This window comes from Perna viridis, chromosome 8 (assembly GCF_037379345.1).
Source record: "Perna viridis isolate PV_CMFRI_1.1 ecotype Kerala chromosome 8, ASM3737934v1, whole genome shotgun sequence".
NCBI classification, from domain to species: Eukaryota; Metazoa; Mollusca; class Bivalvia; order Mytilida; family Mytilidae; genus Perna; species Perna viridis.
The window spans coordinates 45395319-45419408 of record NC_142452.1 but is presented as its reverse complement, the minus strand read 5'-3'; the positions used below and the strand labels follow the sequence as shown (position 1 = coordinate 45419408).

The 24090-nt window shown below is 30.8% G+C and overlaps 2 protein-coding genes across 4 annotated transcripts in view; one reads left to right on the top strand and one right to left on the bottom strand.

The window, feature by feature from the left end:
* LOC148610702 (uncharacterized) overlaps positions 1–2247 on the bottom strand; it is a 28448-nt gene extending 26201 nt beyond the window's left edge. For all 3 annotated transcript variants that reach the window (XM_088595972.1, XM_088595974.1, XM_088595976.1), the window contains exon 1: positions 2070–2247. The gene's annotated coding sequence lies outside the window, so the exon portion shown is untranslated. The remainder of the gene's footprint in view (positions 1–2069) is intronic.
* Positions 2248–2405: 158 nt separating this feature from the next.
* LOC148610701 (dnaJ homolog subfamily C member 25 homolog) lies at positions 2406–23263 on the top strand. Its single transcript, XM_088595977.1, has 11 exons — positions 2406–2548; positions 6557–6585; positions 7196–7261; positions 8989–9042; positions 10805–10859; positions 11874–11980; positions 12978–13124; positions 14285–14349; positions 15510–15705; positions 16984–17049; positions 18963–23263. Exons 1-11 carry the CDS (start codon positions 2443–2445, stop codon positions 19083–19085), a joined length of 1014 nt encoding a protein of 337 aa, XP_088452103.1. The 5' UTR covers positions 2406–2442; the 3' UTR covers positions 19086–23263.
* The last annotated feature ends 827 nt before the right edge of the window (positions 23264–24090 follow it).

Below are 24090 nucleotides of genomic sequence, written 5' to 3'. Positions count from 1 at the left end.
TTTTGTGGTCGTATAAAAAGCAATGATGCTATCATGCACATTAATATAGTAATGTTAAGTGGGATTCATTAATCTTGAACTATTAAATGCCATACTAAAAAATATGGAAAAGAGTAACTTACAAAAGAACTTACAATTCAACTGATCATACAGTATTGACTAAGAGCTCCTCATAAACATGGCATGAAAAAGTCTTTTTTAGCATTACATTGTCATTAATCTATCTCAACTGGAGAAATCTGGTAATTTGTTGGTTACATTGAAAAGTTGCACAGAAATAAGTTATTTATAAATATATATCGACAAAAAAAATAATGAAGTGTCAGCTGTGGGATGATTCAAATACACCAAATTCCAAAAACAAGATGTTAACCAACACATTATATTTGTAACTGAATGTCTAAGTAAAATAAGGTCTAGCCAAGGTAAAAAGTAATGGCAGGAAGTAGGACGAAATGTAAAAGAATTAATTAATTTATTTACAAGAGAGTCAATGGTAGAACTGATAAAAACATTATTTCATTAACATGTAATTCAAAGATTTAACAACGACACAGTGAACCTTTATACGCCACACAGATAAGTATATCCAAATATTTTTCCAGACTAAAAGGATTCTTTTTAATCTTTTAAGCTAATATTACATTACCATAAAAACTAGAATGTGAAATCCAATTTTATGACAAAGTTATGACAAGGACAGCCAAATTTCAGCATCAATTAAACCTTTATATTTATGGCAGAGTTTAGTAAACTCTCTAATCTACATGTATGGTAAAGAAAACCTTGGGTAAACAATGTAGCTGTAATACAGAGATTGTATTTAATAAAGTCTAAACAATCACTACAAACAGGGGCATATCAAATAAGTTGAGAAATATATATGTAATATCCCCATCAAGGAAGGGAAAATTAACAAATGGGAACAAAAATATTGTCTTTCTTATATATTTTTGTTTTTAGTTTACCTTGTGAAATGAAAACATATCCAAATATTAATTAAAGTAAATTTCGTAGGGTAAATTTCAGTAGTCTGAAATAGTCAGGATTATTCACCGCAAAAATTGCATCAAGGTAGCGATACAATGTAAGAATTATGAAATTTAACTACCAAATCATATTGGCAAGGATCTTTATGAAGTTTGGCCATAAACTGAGATTCATATTGGTACAGGAAAAATCTGCTATTAAGGAGCATACTTTGTGCCCATTAGCTTACATACAACCTGCCGATGAAATTTATTGCCGAAACAGATGTAAATGTTGTCTAGAAGAAAATTGACTGAATTAATCATGTCCTCGCAGGTCTAGAAAGTATAATTTTTACATCAATCTTGTTTGTCTGAGAAATATGACCTTTCTTTACCATTAAGGCTTTTTGTGCTTATGACATCATCCTATTAGAGGCTCCACTTGCCTCAATATAAGGAATCTTTATCTGACACAATGAAAATGGATTTCAAGCCCCTAGTCCTGGTTAGTCCAAATAATTATGCTGTCTGGGGAGGCTTACCTTAATTTTGTTTGCAAAGCATTTTTTTTAGTTCAAATTTCCTCCAATTCTGCAAATCTCCTCTTTTTATTTGGATATTGATATGTCATCACAATGTGCAATTAAAAAAGCTGTACCACAGTGAGTACGGCCCTTAACCGCTTCTTGTGACTTTCAAGTTAAAATCATGCGTGTTCTCACCTACCTAGTTTCCCTGTATGCTGATACCATGTATACTACAAGAATACATTTTTATTGAAGTTTTTATCATTTTTCACAAGAGACCCTGCTTTGTTGACATTTTGAATAGTAATACATTTGAAGTGGTGCCAGAGGCAGAGGAGACTAGGTGGAGCTTGTTACTTTTGGAAAAGAATGGTAGCAGACACCACATTTTTCGTTTTCAGTTATGAATTTGTCTGTTGGATTCTGGTTTTCAAAATTGTGACTGCTCCATTATGAAGAGATGGTAGAGCATGTATTGTATATTAATTAAATTATATACAGAACTTCAATTTTTTTTCCAACTGGGTGATTTAGAGTATATTATAAATAGGTCAATGAGTGAATAAGCTACCTCTGTATCTTTGGATTTCGGTTTCATGTAATGACAATTGTCATTTAAGGCAATTTCGTTGAGTTCTTGTTTTACTCTCCGTTTTGTCTTTTGACTGCTTTTGAGCAAAACGGTTAAATAACTCTTCTGTAAGGAGAGGAGAAAACTCCACCATTCTGACATTTATATTATCCGGAACGAACCTTTCATTCTCGTTATTTTTTTTATATTTTATAGTATTTCTTTTATTATGATTCTCTTTTGTTATTATTTATATTTATCATAATGATAGCATTGATATAAATTAATCATTGAGCTATCTTATTTGTTCTAAATTCCAAATATCATCTGTTTCGTTTCACTACTTTTCAATTAATAGATTTGCAGGGACAACATGGCAAGCAATTTTGTACTTCTGCTAATTTTGTCAATCTCACACATTTATTTGTGTAATGCTTATATAGATGGGTTGTATTGTGGATTGAAGAATTGTTATGACAGTAAGTAATACGTAGGATACAAATATTGCTTGCATTATTGCTGCGTTATTTAAATTACGGGTTTTGACTTCACTTCTTCACTTCAGAAGTTCAGTTGGTAACATCTGGCCACCTGCTTCTTGAATAGATAAACACATGTCCCATCATTACGTGTGACTTATTTCGTATTCTGATGTGTCATTTTTGTAACTTGTTACACACAGTTCATGTACAAGGCAGTTTTTCATTCATAAATTTTCTTAAACCTGCAGTATTGTATTACTGTACTTGTATAATATATGAAACAGGTACATGAGGTATAACAAGTGAAAGATGAATAGGAAAATGAATTCATTATGAGTCGGGTGAATCTTCAAAGGCCCCTTAGTTCACACCACCTTTTAAAATATTAAGGTTGAATCTGGCCCTTCTGGGTCTGATATTTCACAAAAAAATTTTTACAGTGGTAGGAAGTGATAGGTAAAGGCATGGGCTATATGCCCATTGAAGCTGAAAATGGCACTGTGAAGTTACAGGATTTTATAATTACTTAGAATGTTAATTAATGGTCCATTAACATCTTGGATACTTGTAATAAATGCTGAAAATGGCCTGTTTGAACAAATCCTTTCTCAATCACTGCACTGTGAGTTTTATTACATAAGGAAAACCAAAAATAAACAATCAAAACAAAAGAAACATAAACAGTACGTCCAACATTAATTTAAAGGGAGACACAAACAGCTTAACAAGAAATAGCACTTTTACTGTACAGTGAATATTATATGCATTACTGATCTAGAATTAGTAACTACAAAATGTACATGTAGACAGCATGTCTTCTCAGTGAGACTTGTGGATGCACATGTATACATAGTTTGCCAATCCCACCATTATTCTGTGTCTTCTTAAATATTTAAAAGTAGCAAAACAAATTTGTTCACATGTCCTGTAGTGACATGATTTTGGGATAGAAGAATTGAACTTTTCTACAATTTAGTTCCATACATGTACATAATGTATAAGAGGATGTGAGAGAAAAAAAATTAAGGTAAAGATCTTTTTATTCTGTGGTACATTGTATACTCCTAAAGAAACTGAAAGAAAAAAAAAGAAGTAACTGAAAGTTAATTAATGTTTCATTTTGTTAGCACTGTAATATTATTCTGATTACCTTCCAATATAATTTAGGCCCCAGAAACGGTAAACAATGCTGGTCATTGAACAATAAATTTTGCTAATGACCAGTGACCATTTTCCCACCTGTCTTATATACAGGTACGATATAAAAAATTGTCAACTCTTATAAATTAAAGTCTCTGTGGTTTCATTAGTGTCTAAACATCTTGTCTACTAATTAATTGACAGATGTGCATCAATATATTACCAGATTTGCAGCCACCTGTGACCAGGATTTACCTATAACTTTTTAACTGATTGCATAATTATATTACGGTAGATGTGCCTTTGCTTAGCACCAAAGAATTTTCCTACATATAGAATAAGAAAAAGCTGTACAAAAATTCTGTGAACTTCATCATTTTCCTCCGATCTTTCAGTGTTAATGAAAGCATGTGGTGCTGAAACCATCTGTCAGATATTACAAATCAGTCTGAGCTTGCAATTGTTAATTTATTGATTGAATCCTTTAAATACAGAGGTCAACACACCATTTGACACAATACATTTAGTCAAAATAAGTTTTAAACTTAAACAAATTGCAAGAGAAAATGTTTTGATTAAAATGTGTAGCATTATGATGCAAATAAACACAAAAAGCAGAGTTAACTCTGTAAAAATAATGTTTTTTGACAGATTTTTGTTCCGTTTTTTATCTATTTTCAGTAAAGTATGATTCGTATATGGATATTTTTTTCTTATTGACTCTCTCCCATTATATTCTGCACATGATAAGTAATATTTTGAGTTAGAATAGGTATACTTAAATTTTTGGGAAATTTTCAATTACAGAAAATGCTTATTTTCTGGCACTTCCGTCAAATTAAATATATGAAAAAAATTGTATTGTTTATTTCTGCATGCTATTTATCAGCAGTTTTTTCATTGTTAAAAGTATCTTTTTATCACAAAAAGTAGAATATTTACTTCATCATTTTCATCAAAGTTGGAATTCTTGAACTTTATTATCTTGAAAAATGGACACATGGTTCACTATTTAGTTTCTTAATCTATTAGGTTGTTTGGTTTAAGATATGAAAACTCTTTTTAAGTCAATGTAAGTGGTTAGCGATCCTCTAATCAATGCTAAAATGTCTACTTTGGCTATACATGTATTTTATTTATAAGATAGACATAGTCATGGTTTTATATCAAATTTGATTGTTATATCAGCCATTTTGACTGAGTTATCTCCCCTATCCAATGGTAATTTCCATAGGAAATTTCAAATGCTTATTTTGAGGTCTTCTCGTAAGATTTAGTTAGACTTTTTTCTGTGTTAATTTTTGTCATAATGCTACAGTTTAAAACTAAATACATGTACATGTATCTTCTGTTGCAATTTGTTAAGGTTAGGGGCAAAATTTTGCTAGATTGACTGACTATTCACAATTTTCTTTATTTACTAACATGTTTATCACTGAGAACCTCTCGACTTTTTTCCGATGTGATGAAAAAGTCCATGAGATACAATGTTTTGTTTACTTGTTAGAACGTCTACGTGTGGTCTAAACTAGCCTCATTTATTTTTTGACAAATTCAGATCTATAAATTTGTGTATTTTGTACACAGACATACATGTAGTTTTTTTTTTTTATAAAAGTTTATTCTTTATCTGAGCATGTAAAAGACCAACACAAAAATCAAATTTCATCTCCTGAAATCTGATAGAATGACAGATGGGCTCTCAAAATTTCCAGAGCCTTGGTCCTAATATATTGTCAAAATTGTCATATTAATTCAAAAATGTTTTCAGCGAAATTATCTTGCATTTTCAGAAGTTATTGGTTAGACAGATCTATGACTTGATTTACACTTGGATGAAAAAAAAAGGAGAGTTTCATGATTTTGTTGACTGTTTGGCTGCCCCGTCTAAGGAAAGCTATGATTCAATTTGTTTATGTTTCCTGAGACTGTTTTGGCAATCATATCATATCTCTTATTTTTATATTGGTTCTCAATCCCATTAATGTTATTCGCTAACTGTATATGGAAATAAATTTGCCTGATGCTATTTTTAAGTTCTGAATGAAGGCACAAATTGGTATTTATACTTTCATAGGTTATAATCAACCAAAGTTGATAATACAACCATTCCCTTTGGGAGCCTGATATGTGTTATATGAGACAGTTGAAACCTTACATGTATATTCTCCAGAATTAACGTATAAGCAGAAGTTTACATTCAGGATACATTTTTTGAAAAGTCGGAAAGCTGTTTGGTTCCATTGTCCATGACTTGTCCATGTCCTATAGACATCATATGGAAGACAAAAGATGCTGCCTCCAATCATTTCTTTTGTTATTTTAAAGGAATTCATTATGGAAGAAATTTGAAGCCTGAACTGATCAGTAGATTAAATTAAAATGATATATTATTAAGGGATCTGGTAAAAAATAGAATTACAGTAACTTGCCACACAATTTGAGTGCCTACAAATGAACTGCAGTTTTTGATTTTTGTGAGTAAAAGCTGACAAACTTGGATTTTTATGAGAAACAAGGATATCCTTATCCATCGATATACATGTACATTTTATAGATTACACCAAGATAACCTGATTTACTTTATGGTTTAAAAGGTATGAAAGGAACATCATGTAAATCTGGGAGGGTCAACTCTCCCTTTTTTCAGGTGACATCCCATTTTCCAGCTCAATTACATGTACGTATAAGTTTAAACTCCATTCAGAAATAGACCCAAGGAACATCATAGGTGTACATTTGCCTATTGTTTATTTAGAGCAAGTATTAAAATAGTAAACTTACAATATCTCATAATGTAATAAATTTTCAAATTTGCATGTATTAAAAGCATTTCGGTATTAATTTTCCTAAAATTCTTTTCAGTCCTCGGGGTTGATAGAGATTCAAGTAAGGTAAGTAATCAAATTACATGTATTACACACCTTATTTGATTGGAACTGCAACATTGAAAATAATTTAATTCATGTGATTCAGAGATATTGTTGCTTTAACTTTGTAGTTGCTATAGTCATTATCATTTTTTAAAACTTACATGTATTGATGATAAGCCATGTATAATTATTTGTACATGATGTTGCATGGATGAGATACACATACATGTACAGTTTATATACTCACTATTCACATTGAATACATGTACATGTACATTTTATATACTCACTATTCACAATGAATACATGTACACTTTATATACTCACTATTCACAATGAATACATTTACACTTTATATACTCACTATTCACAGTGAATACATGTACACTTTATATACTCACTATCAAAGAATACATGTACATTATTTTCCATTTTCCAAATATATAAAACAGACAGTCATTGCTTTAGCTAGTGTACCATAACACTCTTTTAAACCTCTGCAGTTCATGGAAACACCGGAAATATCCTATTTAAAGTGAAATTCAATTTTAATTATACTTTCTATATATGTATAGAAATTAATTCAATTTTTACCTTATTTGAATGATTATTGTATCCTTTTTTTTTCTAGACTGAAATAACTAAAGCGTACAGAAAGCTTGCAAGAAAATGGCATCCAGATATGCACAAGACAGAGGTGAGTTGTTAAATAAATTAAATTTTTGAATTCTTGATGATGACCACATTATTTGTTAAGTACTTCAGTGTGTTGTAGGAATTATTTTACTAATAGCATCTTTCATAGCGAATTGTTTTGTGAGTGTAGCACCATTGTGAAGAAAAGGAGAGATTAAGAACCATGTCTTGAAATCCTATATGTGTATATACAGTCACTTATCCCAAGTGAAGTGGTTGTCTTGGCCAATTTTATTTTGTGCATGTTTCGTGTTTCCCCTGCCGACCCACCTCTCACTTTATCATGTTTATTGTACATGTTGTAATGATTTATGTGAACTTTTGGTTCATAGACTAATCATATTTTAAATTTGTACTTTTCTCCTATTTGGCCAATTTAAAAAAAAAAAAAGAAAATCAGAAATTTTACCGAACTTAAGTCAGGGATAAAAATTAACAGTTTTCCATGGCTACTTGGTTTTGAGCTGGGTTATTGTACCAAAATTTTGGGTTCTGGGCTACCAGCATGTACATGTATTTCCTAATTTTTACCCCTTCAAGTGTCCCTAGAACCTGTACTGAAGGTTATACAGTATCCCACATGTACATTCATTTCACATCTTCACTATTGATGCACTTCAGTGTACTTTTTATTAATACATTAGTTATACATTCCTTGGAACATTTTAGTCGACCAATTGGAACCAAACTTGGTATGAATGTTCCTTGGGGTATCCTGCATAGAACTGATGTGGGTATTTTTGTTCCGTCTAAAAACATGGCCACTGTTACTTAAAATAGAACATAGGGGTCAGACAGTAGTTTTTTTTAATATATCTCTAAAATATTAGGTATTGCTGTATCCTAATTGGGTAAAAGTATTCAGCATAATGAGATCTATTAGCGATCAAATTTTCGTTATAATTTATTGAGCCATGTTGGAGTTGTTGCCCTTTTTCATCATTTTTTTGGATATTTTTAATGTCGTGTTTTTAAAAAATCTTATCCTCTGACACTACTTGACCAATTAAAACTTAACTTGGTATGAATGTTTCTTGCGGTATCCTGCATAGAAGTGAACTGGGGATTTTTGATCCATCTAAAAACATGGTTGCCTTTACCAAAAATAGAACATAGGGGTCTGACAGTAGTTATTTAGCATATAACTCCAAAACCGTTAGGTTCAGCCAAATTCTTTCAGTTGCTGAAATGATCTTTATTAGAAGGCCTACAAAAGTCTCCATGGTTAAAAGTTGACTCCTAGTAAGAGTTATTGCCCTTGAAAGATGTAAGAGGACGTTACAGTTTTCAGCCAATATCATGAAAACTATGATAGATAGAAAGAAACTTTCAGTTGCTGAAATGATCCTTATGTTAAGTCCTACCAAGGTCTTCTTGAGTCAAAATTGTTGGACAACATCTTGTTAAATTTATTGCTGTTGAAACCAAAGTTTAACCAGGTGAGCGAATCAGAGCCTCTTGTTATTTTTCATCTTCCATCTATTGTGCATTTTAAGACACGCTGGGAACATCTGTTTATCGTGTGTTTAAACAGACGATAGAAGCAATGGTTTTTTTTGTGCATTTGGTGAGTGTTTAGCTTGCGTTTAGGTATTGTGCGTGTGGGAATCTTAACGTCTCGAAAAGTGTATCAGCATGTTTAAACAGACTGAGAATTTTTGTTTTCCATGTCTACTCTTGACTGATTTGTCTTATGTCTGCAATTTTAAACATTGTTACTATTCTCAGGAAAAGAAAGAAGAAGCCACAGAGAAATTTAAAGAATTAGGAAATGCTTATGAGGTAGGTTATACATTTTGTGAGAAATAAGTCGGTACTGGACATTTAAGGTAGACCTGATATTATTAGTATGAAGATTTTCCTAATATTTCTAAAAGACAACATTGAATAAACAAACTGTAAAATTTTCATAAAAAAAGATAGTTGATTCTTAAAACAGGTGTTTTTTTATAACTTTATTTAGATTCTGTAAGAAATTTTTCTTATTTCTTAAACTGTTAAATATTTCTTAAAACTGTGTATAAACTTTTTCATATTTTAAAGAGAAAACTGGGGCATTGTGGGGGTCACTGGACTTTCTTGTAATATTCCAAAAACTAAAATTCTCTTTACTTTTCGATTAAACATTTCCTTGCCAATTATCTCCCCTTTGAAAGAGGCTTTTTATAATAAATATTAGTTATGTTCTGTGTCAAAAATCCTTTTGAAATAATTCAAAAACAGGTTTTTCAGCATTTTGGACACTATTTTCCCCATAAAAACATGGTGTTGTACAATTTTGAAAGAAGACAGAACAGTATGCTCTGTGTAATAGGTAGGAATTACCTGAATGTAATAGGTATGAATTACCTTAAGCAGAATTAATTATAAAGAACAAGATTTTGGTAATTTAGCATAACGATGAAGTTAAATATTTACAAATATTTTAACCATTAGTTTGACAATGTAAGTCAGTGGTAATTTTTTTCTTGTTTTGTTAAAATTAAAGTTGCCTAAAGTCTGTAAATATGTCTAGTGAATTTCTGCTTGTAATTATCAATATGTAATAATTTGTTTCTACTTTCAATTAAGAGCATATATCTTCACATCATGGGAAATAATTTTCTTACGTTTATACCAAGGCACTGAAAATTTTGACAGCCCATGTGGGTCTAACCTCAGGAGACAAAATTGGATGCTTGTATCAGTGTGTTACATGGTCTGGTTGAGAATGAACTTTTAAAAAACATTTATTTAGTAGTCACATAAAGATAAATATTGGAATTTGTGTTATTTCAGCACATACTACCTATATCTGTTACAAAATATCTAAAAGAGTGAACAAGGTTGGTTTTGACCACAATGTACATTACATGTGGACGTTCTAACATGTGAATAAAACTTTGTATCTCTCTGACTATTTCATCAAATTGGCAAACTGCCGTGAAGTTCAATGACGATGAAAATAATCATGAGTACATGTTGTTAAAAATAGGTTGTTGACTTCTGTGTTTAAAGGGTTCAATTGATAAATTAATAATTACAATAACTTTGATATGTAACACTTTACAGACAGTTTTAGCATCAAGTGCATTCATTACCACTGAAAAATTGGGGGAAAATGATGGAGTGCATAAAATTTTTGTAAATCTTTTTCCTTATTTTATAAATTAAGAAATAAATGTATGAAAATTCTCTGAGTCACTTCAATTCATTTGTATTAGCACTTGTGCTGCATATGTACTGTTGATTTAATTAACTAAGCTGTTACAGGGAAATTACAGTCACAGTTAGCTGCACATTGGCTGTATTTATAAGGTTTGACAATTTTTTATATCCAATATAGGAAAATGGTCATCGGTCACTAGCAGGATTTGTTGGTTTATGACCAGCATTTTTTACTGTTTCTGGAGCCTTGGTTTGCACTAATTATTTAAATTTCTAAGTGAACATAATAGCTTTGAAATATAAAAAAGTAAAGTCATACAATTGAATTAGTTTATTATTGTTGTATTTGATGTACACATTAATCTGATTCTAATTTTAGCCTGTTTATTTTTAACAGATTTTGAAAGATGAAGAACAAAGAACTGAATATGACTACATGTTAGACCATCCAGGTAAAAAAAACCTGTTTATTATTAGACCATCCAGGTAAAAAAACCTGTTTATTATTAGACCATCCAGGTAACAAAAACGTGTTTATTATTAAACCATCCAGATAACAAAAACCTGTTTATTATTAGACCATCCAGGTAAAAAAACCTGTTTATTATTAGACCATCCAGGTAAAAAAACCTGCTTATTATTAGACCATCCAGATAACAAAAACCTGTTTATTATTAGACCATCCAGGTAACAAAAACCTGTTTATTATTAGACCATCCAGGTAACAAAAACCTGTTTATTATTAGACCATCCAGGTAACAAAAACTTGTTATTATTAGACCATCCAGGTAACAAAAACCTGTTTATTATTAGACCATCCAGGTAAAAAAACCTGTTTATTATTAGACCATCCAGGTAACAAAAACCTGTTTATTATTAGACCATCCAGGTGACAAACACTTGTTTAGTAGATGATAATTTGACCAACTAAACACAATGTCTTGGTATTCAGGCCATCAATTGTCTCTTTTGGGGATGTTTTATTTCACATTTTGATATTAATCCATATCAATTAAATTATTTAAAAAAGACCTTCCATATCATTTTGGCTATAAATAATGTCAAAAAGCACTTTTACTACTGAAAATGATGCCTACCCTTTCATGGACTATGGTCATGAAATGAAGAAATTTAACTTTGAATTGCCTTAATTGATTTTTATTAATAATTTGCCAGTTTGATTAAATTCTGTGTCTAAAATCAGAAAAAAAAAATATTTCTATAAGATATTACTTCTTAAAATGTCTGTATTGTAAATTATTCAGCAGTGATTCAGACTATGTACAATGCCTACATATTAGAAGAAATATTTTCTCACAATTTACATGTATGCTTCTTTACAGAAAACAGCAGAATTATAGATTTGACACTCTAAATAATGTTTTGAAGAATCATTTGTTCAATACACGCATCCTTCTGACTTTTTATTCAATGTGCTTACTAAATGTTTGTTTTTTGCTCATCAGATGAATTCTTCCATAATTACTACACCTATTACAAGAGAAGATATGCTCCTAAGATTGATCCAAGACTTGTGATTGGTGTCACCATTACGATCATCTCAATGGTGCAGGTAACTGAAAAGACCTATTTTGATACTCTTAGAATGCTAAAATGTTAAATGTTTTTCTTACAATTGTGACTTTATTTGACATGATTTGGAATATTGATCTGCTGTTCACAAAGAGTTATCAAGGGAACCAAGATTCTAGCAGAAATCAAAAGAACGTAATACAGGGACAAAGACCAGATATAGAAAACAGACAAGCGCAACGAAGAACATAAAGTAACTAAAATAATACATACAAAGTAACACAAGTAAATGAGCAACTCAACTCCACTAAAAACTGGGAGCTTAGACTAGGTGCACCAGTAGGGTAAGTGCCCTCTGCTTTTCTTGAGTTGCTCATAAAAAGTCAAGTCCGGGGTTGACGAAAGAGGAAAATGGTAAGAAGTCTAGCATGAAACAAAAAGTCTGCTCAGTTACGGCAAACTTTAGCATAATGTGTGAGTTGTGATATGAAAACTCCATACGCAGGTGCTGAATGGATCTGTGGAGATTAAAGGAAAGTTGACAATTCTGAATGAAAAGTCATCACATTTGTTGTAAAGTTTGCTCAATAGTTTTCCCTTACCATCAATGTCTAAGTGTAGGCCAAGATATGAGGCTGACTACAGTGTCTGTTGTATATCTCAGGTTCTTTGGGGTAGATGCGATGTATCAAATCCCCAAAACTAGTATTGTTTATCGATAATACGTCATATGTATAGCGTAAAATACGCTTTTAAAAATTTGAAAATAGCAATAACTTTTTTTTAGAAAATTGATTTACTAAATAGGATAATCTAGTTGATGTTCTAAAAATCACTTGTAGATTTAACTTGTGCATTGAACATGCACAAAATAAATTTTGGCATTTTTTGACAATTGATATCATATTTTGGTCATTCTTCACATTTTTGTATTTCCAATTAATTATCCTATTAGTATAGCTAGAATTTTAAGTAATAACATGTAGTATATTGTTCAAATTATTGACAAGAAATTGTTATGCTTGTTTTTTTTTCAGTACTGGGGAGCTTTAAACAACTATAATACTGCATTAGATTTTGCCTGTAAGGAACCAAAGTACAGACATCGGGCATTAAACATTGCACAATCGGAAGGTCTACTGTCTCCTGGCAAGATTAATAGGAAAAAGGGCAAAAGGTCAAAGGTGAATGTACATTTTCAAATCTGACAACTTTCCAAGGAAAGTAGGTCACCCCGAATGAATTTTTCATGTCCTTGATTTAGTTGCTATTCCAGCAGAATAATTTTTATACAACCTCATTAAATTGTTGGTCATATATTGGTATGATGCTGTCATTGTTGTCGTCATCTGTGTCGAAGTTGTTGTCTGTAGTTACTTAGTTTCGTGTGATAACTTGTGTATTGGTTGGTCTTTATAAAATTTTATTCCAAACCACAAAAGATAGATACATATTGTTTTTTGGGGTTATGGCTCCAACCATTTTAGAATTAGGACCAAAAAGGGGCTTAAAATAAGCATTTCATGGAATTTAAATGTATAACTACAACAAAAGCATAGGAATGTCTTTGATATTGTTCCACAATATTCTATACTACAATGGTCAGACTTGGATTGATTTTCGGGGTAAAGACTAACATTTCAGAAATTAGGAGCCAGAAACAAGCATTTTCCTGATGTCCAGACAATAACTTGACCATTAGTGAATGAATCTTTTTGAAATTGTATCAAAAGGTAGCATACCAAAAAAAAAGGAAGACTGGGATTGATTTTTGGGATTGTGATTTGAGCCAAGTAAGATAAAGAGACCAGAAACATGTATTTTTTTTCTGATTTCTTGACCATAGCATGTTTATTTCTTGTCAGATTTCAGAATCTTTTACAGTTTTCAAGTTATAAGAGGCCAAAGGGGGTCACCCCCAAATAATACATTATATATGTAAATATAATCACCCCCAATTAATAATGCAATAATTGTGCAATATTGTGTCCACAATAAACTGGAAATCCTTTTGTTCTGTTCATAAATTCACTGTATTTTCTATTTTTATATCCTGCAATATGGAAGTGGTGAGGTATTATTTGTTACTTTCTGAGAAGTTCTTGTCTGTCTGTCTGTCTGTCTGTCTGTCTGTCTGTCTCCAGATGATTTCCATTAAATAAATAGAGAATGAATCAATGATAAAAAAAAAAAAACACGGTTATTTGGTACATAAAATACAGGATAAGTTCATTTTAGAGACAAAAATACAAAGTTTTTCTTTGAAAAATACATTTCAAAATACTTTAATTATATGCTTAATGTTGAATGCAATAAAAAGCATTAAATATAGATTAATTTTTAGGAAGAAATAAAAAGTGAAGAAGAAGCAGTCATAAGGAAAGTCATTGAAGACAAAATTCATATAGCGTATGTATATTGAGGTGTATATATATATGTGTTTTGTTCTGCCGTCATGCTAGAAGAATATGTGTATTGAGTTCTGCTATCACGTCATAACATGTTTTGAGGTGTATATATGTGGTGAGTTTTGCCACCATGTAGCATGTTCTGAGGTGTATATATGTGGTGAGTTCTGCCATTATGCTAGCCTGTTCTGATGTTTATATATGTGGTGAGTTCTGCCATCATGCCATCATGTTTGGAGGTGTATGTGTTTGTGGTGAGTTCTGCCATCATGCTAGCCTGTTTTGAGTTGTATATATATGGTGACCTATGCCATCATGCTAGCCTGTTTTGAGTTGTATATATGTGGTGACCTCTGACATCATGCTAGTTGAGTTGTATATATATATGGTGACCTCTGCCATCATGCCAGCATGTTCTGTTAATGCTGAACTTAATAATAAATCGACATATATGTACGGAAAAACAGATTGTATGAAATGGTGTTTGTTAATTGAAATTTAACTGCTATTAATAAATCAATGAATTATTTATGATCAATTTTTTATGATATTGAACACTTGACAATTCAATATATTTATTATTTATTGCTAATAAATCTTGAAATATTATAGTGCCAATTGACATAGCAATGTTTTCAAATGTTCAGCTTATGGCTGTTGAAAAAAGAAAAGTCAATAATATAAGTAATCAACAAAACACTTTATAGGTACAATCCTGAAGATGTTCTTGAGGATAAAAAAGATTGATTCTGTGGGTGAGCAGCTGCCAAAACTTTTCAGTGCTGTAACTTAAACAGCATTTGACAGAATATAAATTCTTATATGTTGTTTTCTAAAACAAAGGGCAGGTCTATGTTGATTTTCACTATTATCATTTCTGAGTTGTGGCCTATTTTATAAAGAAAAATTCGTCTGAATATAGCTGAAATATTGCTGCTCGGACGTTAAACCCCAACAAACAAACAAATATAAAGAAAAATAGAGCTTTGTTTTAAAATCTGGTTTGTCAATTCGACAGTCTCTTGTTTTAATTGTATATTAATTTCTTATTTCTCAAATTTTTGATCTGTTCTTTTGGAGTTGGCCACATATGATGTCAATTTTCTGAATGTAAATATTTATCATGATATAAGTCGTTTTAACATTTGTTAAATTTTTCAGGGGAGGTTATGGGAGGCCAACAGTATATGATATATTATGGGTACAGATAATATTTTTACCATATTACATCATACAATATATTGCCTGGTTATGTCGATGGATATGGAAGTTTACAATATGTCGACATGAGTATGATGAAGAGGAGAAACTTTATCTTATCAGAAAAAATCTGAAATTAAATGAAAAGCAATTTGAGGTTAGTTCTGACTTAATTGTCAGTCTTTTTATTTAGATTTTAGATATAGTGGCATTTTAGATTTTAAAATGTAATCAGCACGACAGCAGATAAGTTATCTCTTTGAACCCAAACTGCTTTCCTCCCTGATTTTTTCACTGGTTCCATTTGTTTATTAGCTCTTTTTTAGTGTGTCAATAGTTTTTTGTCTGTTGTCTCTTTGGGGTGTCCACACGCTTTCCCATGTTTGTAATATAGTTCTCATAGTTCTTTTTGGTTTGTTTTCCCCGTATTACTACAATATTTTAAACTATGAAAATTAATTACGGTACTATTATTAATGGATTGAATCCTCTTTTCTTTGAAGTCAGTTAGTTGAGAGTAATTATCTTTTATAACTTAGTCAGTCATTCTTGTTTACTGCAAGTTTTAAAATCTTAATTTTATTAAAATTTCCTGTATATTGACTGTATGTCCTATATTTTCAAAATATTTTTTTTAAATAGGAAAAAAGGATTTTTACATATCCAGTGTATTTCATTTTGATATTGACGAGTATTTTAGCTTGAAATTTAATGCTACTACTTATTGTCCTAGAACACTGAGAACTTGCTATTTTTTTTATTATTGTTTTTATTGTATTTTGTCTTTTCAAAATGATATATTTAAGTATCCCAATCTTTTGATTACGTCTAAGTTTGTTTTGAATTTTCAAAATTTTTGAGTAATTCTCACCATATACTTAGTCAGTTAACATAGTTGCCATCAAGTGCAGAGCATTTATACCAATATTGAAAATTAAAAAAAAAAGTACAAACAGGAGAATTCAACAAAAGTTTGGAGGACATAAGAGTGTATTAAAAGGAACTTAATAGGCCAAAAAGAAAATTTCTTGACTGTAGTGTAGATTTGATAAGTGCCACTGGTCAGCCAGTCTAAAAGAAAAAAGTGACATTGATATTAACTCTTTTTTATTATGTTTCCTTTATGTTTTAAAGAAATGTTGACTAAAAGCATTTATCAATTATCTTATATCATTTAATGAAAAGGGAGGTGTGGTATGGCTAAAGGGTGGAGGATTTAGGTTTAAAATTCACGAAAAAATACTCTATATATATTCTATATTTCCAATTGGAAAAATCCTATTTCCTATATAGTTTTGGTCAAAAATGGCTTGACACCCTGTCCTTCTAGCCTGTTTTGAGGTGTATATATGTGGTGAGTTCTGCCATCATGCAGTAACATAGTGTAGTGTACAATTTATTTGTCGCATATAATTAAATGTGAATTTCTGTTTAGTATTTAGAGGAGGATAAAATAGAAGAGTATTTAAGAAAAGAATTATGGATTAAAGAAAAGTTCACTGTAAGTATGATATTAAAGGTTAATGTAAAGTGTGGAGATGTTGGAAAAATGTCACACATGTACAAAAAAAAAAGAAATAACAACAGAAGGGCACCCTAGCATTCTACAAAACAGGAAGCTGTGATTGGCTACTTTAGAAAGTTCAAAGAAATGTCAAAATCAATTTACCAGAAAAAGTGTGAATTTAAAAGAAAAAAAGGGGGGAACAAACATGGAACATTTCACTTAAGAACATTTGCAGCAACTTTAAGACTTATATGGGTCAGACAATGCATGTCAGTTTTTCTATTCACCTGTCTCAAATTAGGAACTCCTTTAGTCTCATCACATGACTAAAAATTTAATTTCACAAGATTGAGAGAGCAATCAAGGGAACCAAGGTTATAGCATTATCAAGAGAATGCAACCCAGGGACAAAGACCAGACATGGAAAACAGACACACAAAACAAAGAACATAAAGTACCAAAATCACACACACAAAGCAACAAAAGCAAATGAGCAACTTGGACTCCTCTAAAAACTTGGAGCATGGACCAGGTGCACCGGTAGGGTAAGCGTCCTCTGCTTTTCTAGAAACACCCGCCGAGTTTCTCATAAAAAGTCAAGTCTGGGGTAGACAAACGAGGAAAGGAAAACTATGACCTGTTGAATAAATCAGTTTTCATGATGCAGATGGATATACCATAACGATCCATGAGTTCATGATGACGACCATAAAATTTGTGTAGTGATGACTTCAATGTTGTAGCAACATAACCCTGTTCCAGAAGCCTATTTGTTAGAGTTCTAGCGCGATACAAAAAGTCTGCGTTGTTTCGGCAAGCTCTGGCATAATGTACGAGTTGTGATATGAACACTCCATGCGCAGGTGCTGAAGGGATGAAAGGAAAGTTGACAATTTTGAATGAAAAGTCATCACATTTGTCGTAAAGTTTGGTCAATAGTTTTCCTTTACCGTCAATTTCTAAGTGTAGGTCAAGATATGAGGTTGACTTCACAGTGTCTGTTGTATCCTTTATCTAAGTTTTTTTTGGGTAGATGCAATGTATCAAATCCCTGAAATTAGGATTGTTTAAAGATAATACGTCATCGATATAGTGGAAACTGAGATTAAAGGATCTAGCCAAACAATATTAGGTTATTTTTTTATAGACTGAAAAATACAACAGTCATTCCTTATAAATTAATTTTAGTTTCAAAATTGAATTATTTGCTTTTGTGTTTTTGTAGCTTGTTGTCTTCATTTAGTGTTTTTTTTTACCTCTTATACAAATTCATATAAAATTCAGTAATGGTAGATGTGCTTTAAGGTATGGAAAAAACACACACAAAAAAAACACTTCTGTTCTGTTTACATATACTATAATTTTACATTAAAATAGACCTTTGTGTAATCAGATCTGTATCTTTTTTTATAAAACCATTCACTTATGTACTTATAAAAGCAACCAAATCTTGTATTTACATGTATATCCTAAACAATCTTTACATATTCATCTCAATACTGAAATAACTGAATCACAAACTAAGACTGGTTGTGTGGTCTTACAGTTTTAGAAATAGAAATAAAAGTGAATTTGATATGCATAAATCACCTCCTATCTGATATTCATACAAACTGCTGCTTTGAGGTAAGTGGTTGGCTTTTCTTCAGTTGGTTGTGGCAGTTACACTGTTTATATATTGCAATCACCTTGTCCGTCTGTCTCCCAGTGCACTTTTCTGTACCAGATTTCCCAGCTTTTATTGGAGGGAATGTTTAGATATTTGGTATATTTCTTTTGCTTGATGATTAGTAAAGAATTCCCTTTTCAGGCTTATCTACTTCCTGTTTACTGTACGACAGAATGACAGAATATGTGGGTATTCTTTGTATGATGTACATGCAACATCTTGTTTTTCAATTGTAAAGGTTTGGAAGAAAAGAGAGGAAGAAGAACAAAAAGCCAAGTTAGCCGAGAGTGGACGTTACAAAAGTTATCGGCGGTACATGAAGTCTGGAGGACCTGGTCAAATGACCTTCGGCCCTGAATAGTGTCAGATCTGATTAGCATAATGTTCATAATTTTGCCAGTATTATTAAAATAGGATCTATGTTCATTTTAATTGTTTCCGTTTTGTATGAGGACCATCATAAACTTTATAAATACATTAAGGATGTTTGCTACTCTATTCAAAAGTAACAAGGATATCAAAGGGATGTGAAATCTTTTAAGGTCTTTTGTGCTAGAACAATATGATCAGAAAAAAATGATAGGTCAGTGAGCTCAGTTTTAAGATATAAAGAGTTAAAATTTTGGCAGGAAAAGGATTTCTCTGGATTTTCCAAAGGTTTTGTCTAAGTAGGTTTTTTTCTATCAAAAACAAGGATTTCATAAAAAGTGTTTAAATGAAATTTTAATGAAATTATGAACAGAAAAGAAATGGGCAAAAAATATTGATGCTATGAAATGGATAAAGCCATAAGAGTCAGAAAATGCTACAGAAGTGACTGAACAGCAAACATCCTTAAATCAGCAATTCCATTCATCAATTCAACATTCATATATCTTTATTTGTGTATGTTGATTTCTTTTGTTTGCCTTCCAGTACTGTTTACACAGTGTTATAATTTTTAGGATATTGAGTTTAGGCTAAGCAAGAATTCACAGAGGACGCCATATTTATGTTATTTTAATGATGTCTAATGAGCCCAACAATGCTGTGGATCAATGGAGAAAAATACTGATTAAATCTGTATTGAATGGTTTTATTGCTGTAGAAATCATTAAAATATCCTTCTGTGAATAATCTTATCACCTGAAGCCCATATCACAGTTGTTTTGCCATGCACTAATTTAGATCTTATTTTAATGGTTATGGCTTTTGTTATTATTTATTTTTGAGATTGGTGCGAAAGTTTACTTTTTTAAATTATATTTAAGTCTTTTGGGTTGACTTGGTGTTTTTTTAATGTAGAATATCATAGGTCACTAGTATCATTAGAAATTTCTACATGCTATATTTTCAACATTCTTCTGTTTGACATCATCACCTTGCATGGTTAGTATTAGGACTATGTGTGTAGCTATTCTCACATCTCAGATAAATTTCTTCCGTTTTTCAATCGATGTAAACAGGAATATATGTAGGTAAGAAAGAAAATACTCTGCACAAAACTCAGTAAGAATTTTGGATTATTCCTTATTTTTTATTCACTCTTCTGATAGTGTTAATTAGTGATTTTGTGAACCTATAAAAGTAATTTAGATTCCAAAGTTAAGAAGAAAGTTTGCTAGGTATGTAGTTATACATGTATATAGTAAAACAATTAGCAGGAAACAATTTGCAAACTTTGCAATGGAGATCAAGTTTTGGCTGATTTGGTTACCTTTTCATACATAGTTACGACTCATATTGATATTTTTAATGTAAATGTGACTATCTTTAAGATATTAATTTGTTAAGGAAGTTGGCATACAGTGTACGAGTTGTTTGCTTATACTAAATGTCACTGCTAAGTAAAATACTGCCTGCTAAAATGATTGTCCATTGTTGATATCTTTATTTTTCTTGCTCAACCTAGTGATAATACGAGGTGTGTATGTAAGTTAATTATAGTTCAGATTGAATGTGTATTGTAGCCATTTATAAAATCGTCTGAAATGAGAGATTGAGTTTTGTTTTGTTTGTTTTCATAGGCATATCTTGTTCAATATAATCATGTAAATGTAGAAGATACAATATTTGAAGAAAAAAGAATTAATTTTGGTTTTAATGCAAATATTGCACAAGATTCATCTTTAGAAATCTTGTTATGCTTTTGTTATCATATTAACAATCAAATAAAAAATGCATAGTGATTTTAATGTTAATGTATTAATTGAAAATCATGTAAAATATATCTTGTATTTTCTGGATATTTTAAAAATCATGTTAGGCTTGATAGATATAATGGATTCAGGACAATTTTTGTCTATGTACAATACACAGCACCTTTTTTTATTGCAAATTATCACAAAACCTAGAAAAAAATTTTTAAAGCCATTTGTTCATTCATTTTAAGTATTAAGTCTTTCAACAAGTGCAACAAAATAGTGCTTTGACTAGGAGATACTATTGCTTATTTAGAAAGCTGTCAACAATTTAATCGGTTTTCTGTCTCATGGCAAGTATATAAGGATGAATGATAAATTGGGCAGAAGTTTCTGTTTACCAACTCCCTGCACCATTTAAGAAAATATGTACATTATTTGGTATAATTATTGCCAGGAAATTAGCAGAGAACTATTTCAACTGAAGTTGTTGATTTCCAAAATTAAAAAAAGAAGTATTTTAGATTTTGGTTAGTCTGTAATATTACTTGATCCTGGTGTTAAGAATTTGTGTTCTGACAAGCAAAATCACAGGATTTTGGTTTATTCCATTCCAAACTTTGTTTGACCAACAAAATTATGTACCATTTTATACGTGTCATTGGTCTTATGCTTTTTATTATGTTGCTTCATGACTAATGAAAGCATTGGGTAATTTCACACAACATTTTACACCGAACCATCCATTTTATTTATTTAAATTTTGCTGTGTCAGTCAGTCATACTGCAAAAATTTTTTAATTTTTTCCATTAAAACCAGAGCCTTCTAATGGTAACATTCCTTTTAATGACTCTTGTGCATGGTGTTGTCAGGAGATAACTGATTTTTTTCTAGGTTTGAATTGCTCATTCAGGGGTCGATCCAAATTAGATACACCACCTTTTTGCTCTAAACAATTGTTGTCTTATAAATCAAAATAAATTTGAGTTTATATTGCTGTGATTAAATTCTACAGGATTTTTATTAACATTTTTCATTGAACATTATATTTTTTCTTTGGTCACAGATGCTTTTACAAAATTAGCATTTTGAAGGTATATTGGGGTAGTTTTTGTACGTATTTTTTTCATCGATTTTCAGCAGAATTTGTAAACTTAATTCCCTAGCAATTTTACTTGGCACTTGTACATGCAAAAAAAAATTTTCTGTCAAAAATAAAATATAAGTCTTTAAATAAAACATGCCAACATTCGTTTTGATTTCTAAATATTAAGGTGATTTTGATAAGCTGAAATAGTTATCATAATGAACAATCTATTTTTTTCTTTAAGTTACAGATATTTGATATTTAATCTGTCTGAAATCTCTATTTAAATCAGGCTGATGTCATTTCCATGTTAACCTTTTGATAGTAGTATCTGAAGTCTAAATTACCCGACTTCAGTATCTTCAGAAGCAAACTTAAGTGCCATATTTATTGTATTTGATGATGATTGATAAATTAAGCGCAAAAGTAGTGAGTGAAAAACTTTTAAGATGTGACAAAATGTGATGGTTTCTTTTTTCCAATGCAAAGAAATTAAAAAAGATCAAGAGTATTAATTTTGTAATTGCTTTTATATTTTCATTGTGTATGTAGAAAATCTCATGATTTTTAGAAAGCATTTTATACAGATACAGTTTGAGTTCTTATAAGTGTGGAATCGAGATTTTTTCTCATATCAATGCATAAAAATAAACTTACGAAACTGATGATTCACTCTGCATCCCTTAAGTTCTTATGATAAAAATCTAAGGTTATATAAGGAACCACAGACAGTATAAATGAAGACAAGATTTACAGATGAAAGAAATGACATTCTTACGTGCATGATCACAAGTGCTAAATGTCAAATATATTGTTAGCAAGTATTTATTTTTATCCATGTTATGCAAATGTACATACAAAATTGTCATGTTTGTTATTTGATGTATTTACTTGGAAATATTTCAAATGATTAAAATGTACTTGCTGCATTTACTTTAAATAGTAACAAACTTGTCTTATACAAAATGTAATAGGAAGAAACAATTAACTTGAAATAGGTTTTGACTACAGTTATAAAATTCAAGGATTAAATGTATCGTATGAAATTTAATTCAATAAAAACTAGAATTTCGCAAAATGGCATATGGATCAGTATAGTGAAGTCTACTTTATGTACAGTACTGTAAATGTGTGGTCATTATATGTTTCAACCAAAATAACTCCATATCTTTAGGAGAGGCGTTGTTAAGAGAATCGTTTCCTACAATGTGTTGATGTAATGGTATTCAAAGTAAATTGTTAAAGGCCCATTAACCACATTTGAGCAGTTACTCAATTTATTTTCTTGTTATGTTATATGTGGCAGTTAAATAAAATATTGGTTTACAGAATTTGTATTTTATTTCAAAAAGTAATTGACCATTTAAAAATTTGAAGAAAGAATGGATCGTCAGTCCATAACATAAGCAAACATTTTTAAAATAAAAAAAAATACAGCCTGGAATTGAGACTTTACCACCAGCTGAACTAAAAACCAACAGTAATTTAAAAAAAAACCTTCACAGGGCAAATGAAATTAAATTTGGTCATGCATGCACACAAAAAATGAAAGTTATTTTGTAACCAATATATCTATGATTTGACAAATTTGGTCAAGAGGCCTGCGAAAAGACCACGTGTTCAATGGGTTGACTTTTGACATTAAATTATTGAATCGCCTGCTTTTAAAGTTGTGGAAGGAGAGACTAATTCTTTTCTGGTGTCACAGTCAACGTTTAGATTTGAATTAGCATCACCACATTACAAATTACGCAAAGGTCTCCGCAATCACTAACAAATAACAGCGACTCTGTACAACAGGCCATACATCTTTCTTTGCTAGTTTATGATCCTTTAGTTTCTTCATTTAAATTATATATAATTAGATTGACCATAAGTTGAGAAGCACTATTTTTTAGCGGAGGTTTCGTGTTCAGTTAAATATTTTACTTAAAATACTAGTGACTTAAGACATGCATGTAAATTGCAATGGACATGTTTAAACTTTAAAGTAGAAATTTTGCACTAGTGATTAACGTCATGGAAAGGAATAATAGCACGTGTTTGAATTACTCACAGTTAATTATGTTGATTAAAAATTATGCACATAGTCGCTACATTTTCCCCACGTTGTTCTTTTTTACCAACAACTTTTAAACGGCTGTTAGATATCACTCTG

Excerpts from the sequence above, each read along its gene's own strand:
- LOC148610701 (XM_088595977.1), top strand. The coding sequence starts at position 2,443 with ATGGCAAGCAATTTTGTACTTCTGCTAATTTTGTCAATCTCACACATT. Across the intron at positions 10,860-11,873 it reads CTACATGTTAGACCATCCAG|ATGAATTCTTCCATAATTAC; the intron begins GTAAAAAAAACC and ends TTTGCTCATCAG. Across the intron at positions 14,350-15,509 it reads GAAGACAAAATTCATATAGC|GGGAGGTTATGGGAGGCCAA; the intron begins GTATGTATATTG and ends TAAATTTTTCAG.